At 39.9% G+C, this 3,335-nt stretch overlaps 1 protein-coding gene across 1 annotated transcript; it reads right to left on the bottom strand.

Moving 5' to 3' along the window:
* Positions 1 to 133: 133 nt before the first annotated feature.
* On the bottom strand, positions 134 to 2,866 carry LOC106470424 (Krueppel homolog 1-like). Its single transcript, XM_013930982.2, has one exon. It carries the CDS (start codon positions 2,837 to 2,839, stop codon positions 1,463 to 1,465), a length of 1,377 nt encoding a protein of 458 aa, XP_013786436.1. The 5' UTR covers positions 2,840 to 2,866; the 3' UTR covers positions 134 to 1,462.
* Positions 2,867 to 3,335: the final 469 nt, after the last annotated feature.

Here is a 3,335-nt window from a genome sequence, read left to right as displayed (position 1 = left end):
GTAGAGTTAACTAATTCTTTCCTAACCAGGTAGGTACACTACTTTAGTTACTAACTAACAATAATAAGTACGATACTTACGTTTTTATTTTTTTTTTAATTTTCTGTCATTCTGCAAAAAAGTCTGTTTACAATAAAATCAACATAGGGACACAACGTTTTACGTCTAATAACAAATGGGGTCAAAATCATCCTAATATAGTTTCATCACTGTGTAGTACCATTATCCAAACAGCTGGTTAGCCCCATTCTGAACCAGCACCCCCCTTGTGATGGTTATATAATTCTCCTATAATACAAACAACCAGAATGGGGCCAAACAGAAACAGGTACAGCAAAGGGAAAAATATCACCTAAAAGAAATTATTTACAATTATATGTATTTTCTGGCAATAAGAGACACGTTTTTCGTACACCCTATACATTATATAATATATTATTCTCAGGGAAAAACATGTTTCATATCCCATTACATTTTCTGACAAGCTCACAAACCTAACACCTAATCTTAACCACACAAGTCAACACGATGACTGAAACTGTGATATCATCATTTGATTGGGAAACCCGTCAACACTAACGTTTACTAGAACACAGTAAATTATTTGGTCACCCGATTTTAAGCATCTTCACATTACGAGATACCGCACAGGAGTCAAACGTTATATTGTTCTCTATCAATTCCTGAAAAATAAAATTCTTTATGCCGTACATCGAATACTGATTAACTGACTTGGTTGAGGTAGCTATAGGTTCTGACTATAAAAATGTTTTGAAACATCACCATATGAGCAGCAGGGCCACACCTCGCGTGGCTCTGAGGTAGGTTCAGGTTGATAGACTGAAAAACAAAATTATAAACCTTATTACCACAACTAAGAACCGATTTGACGTGTTTTTTTTTCTCTCTCTCTCTCTTTCAAACCTATAATGCGCAATAAATCATGAAATTAAAACCTATCACAATCTTTAACACACAAAACTCTTTGGGCCTCAATGTTTTGAACTGGCTTCTATAGCCATAACGATTTGGTCATTCCGCCAGCTGACACAGTAATGCCTTACTTATACACGATAATAAATGACACAATTTTATAGATGAGTTTTAGGCGCCTTTTCAGGTAAAAACTAATACCAGTAGCGTTATCAACAGAAAGTATAGTTTGATTTTATATCTTTATTTACGAGTCGTTTATTGTAAATTAGTAGTTTTTAAGTTATAGTGTGAAATGTATCTATGTTGCCTATTCCTCGTTTTTTTTAACACTTGTATGATACATAATACGCAGTTATTTTTTGAAAAAAAAAGATTAATTGCGTATTCTCATCAAATCTAGACTTCACTGTTTCAGCAGGCGAATACCAAAATCGCTTTTTTTTTTTGAGGTAGCTCATTAAGATAAACTTTTCAAAACAGCCATAGGCGATGTTTTTTCTAAAACTAGGAACACAATTTTGCTCTCCTAGGAAGTTTTCGTCAGTTCCAATGGTTCATTGCTGCTATCTTCTTCATCATTGACAACTCGATTTCCATTTCCATGCCGCTGATCATCGCTGTCGTTTCCTTCTTTTTCCCTCTCTAACTCTGGAACTTTCTTCTTCCAGGACCTGTAGGTTTCAGGATGGAAGGCCAATGACTCCTTCCTCCAGGATCTAGGAATTTCACTATCACTTTCGGACTCTTCTACTTCTTCCTCGATGGCCTCAGCATCTGAATCACTTCTAGAGCTGGAGAGATCTAAAACACCTTCCTCAATATGAGCTGAACTAAAAGTCCGCGGCATGAGGATGGCCAATGGACCTCCAGATGAAGGAGAAATGCTCATGTCAATCGCCTGTGTCTGCACTGTTTCTTGGTCTCGTAGAAACAATTCTCTCTGCTCAGGTGTTAGAATTCGGATGGTGTGACGAGGTTTGCGGCGAGATTGTGATGTTGTTCTGGACACTGGTGGTGGTACAGGCTCGTGGCTACTTCCTGCGGCAAAAGGATTAGGTGAGGTTATTGAGGCAGCGACGGAACTTGGTAATAAAGGTTGTTGAACAGTTGTTAGTGGAACTCCTATTGGAAATTGATCATACGCCTTAGGACGGCGACCTCTGCGGGGTTTACCAATATTCATTTCATCATTTGGACATTTATGGTGCATGAGATGATGTCTTCGGCGAAAGCGTCCCATACAATTTGTGCATTGGAATGGCTTTTCCCCTTTATGAATGAGCATATGGGCTTTCAGTTGGTTGCTATCAGAAAACTTCGAAGAACAAAGTTCACAAGCGTAAGGACGCTCACCCGTATGGACGCGAAGATGTCGACGTAAGTTGGCCACTTGGACAAACTGCCTTTCACAGTGCGTACAATGATAGGGTTTTTCCCCAGTGTGTAGCCTCATGTGAGTTTTCAGATGATGGTCACGAGTGAACCGTTTATGGCACTCTTTACACTCAAACGGCTTTTCACCTGTATGCGTGCGTTCGTGATTTTGAAGCACGTGCTTATAACCAAAACAGCGGTTACAAACGCTACACACAAAAACTTTATCCCTAGACTGACCATCCCGGCCTTTGGGACTAGTTTGTTGACCTGGAGTGCTATTACTATCCGATCCATTTCCTGTGCTGGAGCTGAGAGCAGATGGCTCTCCGGTTGAAAGACTAGGTGGTAACTTGTCGGACAAATCTCTATGGTCACTTGTTGTGGTGACCACCGTAAGAGGAATTCCAACCAATACCGGCGGCCGTAGTACCTGAGTTACCAAAGCTTGACTTCCTCCATTCGTCGTAGAATCTGCGTATTCTAGTTCTTCTTTACTTTCACCATCGAGTTCAGACTCTGTCTTCATCTCTAGCTTCCCGCGTCCTGGCTACGGCCGACCTGGAAAGAAAAATCAAAAACTCTTAAATAAGCATTTTTGTCAGTTCGTATTTAAGATATTCTTACTTCATAGTACCAAACCTTACCTACAAACTAATATCCTACATCGAATAAACGGGAAAGTACACTTCAGAATATCGAAGGTTTGTTTGTTTGTTTTTTTAATTTCGCGCAAAGCTACACCAGGGCTATCTGCGCTAGCCGTCCTTAATTTAGCAGTGAAACACTAGAGGGAAGGCAGCTATTCATGGCCACCCACCGCCAACTCTTGAGCTACACTTTTACCAACAAATAGTGGGATTGACTGTCACATTATAACGCCCCCACGGCTGAAAGGGGGAGCATGTTTGTTGGGTATACAATTCCTTTGTTTGCGTCTTTATTTAGGTACATTATAGTACATGGATATTTAAAATGAATGAAATGCAGAGGCACCAACAAATAGTGGGATTGACTGTCACATT

The sequence above is a fragment of the Limulus polyphemus genome, unplaced genomic scaffold, assembly GCF_000517525.1.
Source record: "Limulus polyphemus unplaced genomic scaffold, Limulus_polyphemus-2.1.2 Scaffold3994, whole genome shotgun sequence".
NCBI classification, from domain to species: Eukaryota; Metazoa; Arthropoda; class Merostomata; order Xiphosura; family Limulidae; genus Limulus; species Limulus polyphemus.
The sequence above is the reverse complement of the archived record's forward strand: the minus strand, read 5'-3'. Positions and strand labels throughout refer to the sequence as shown.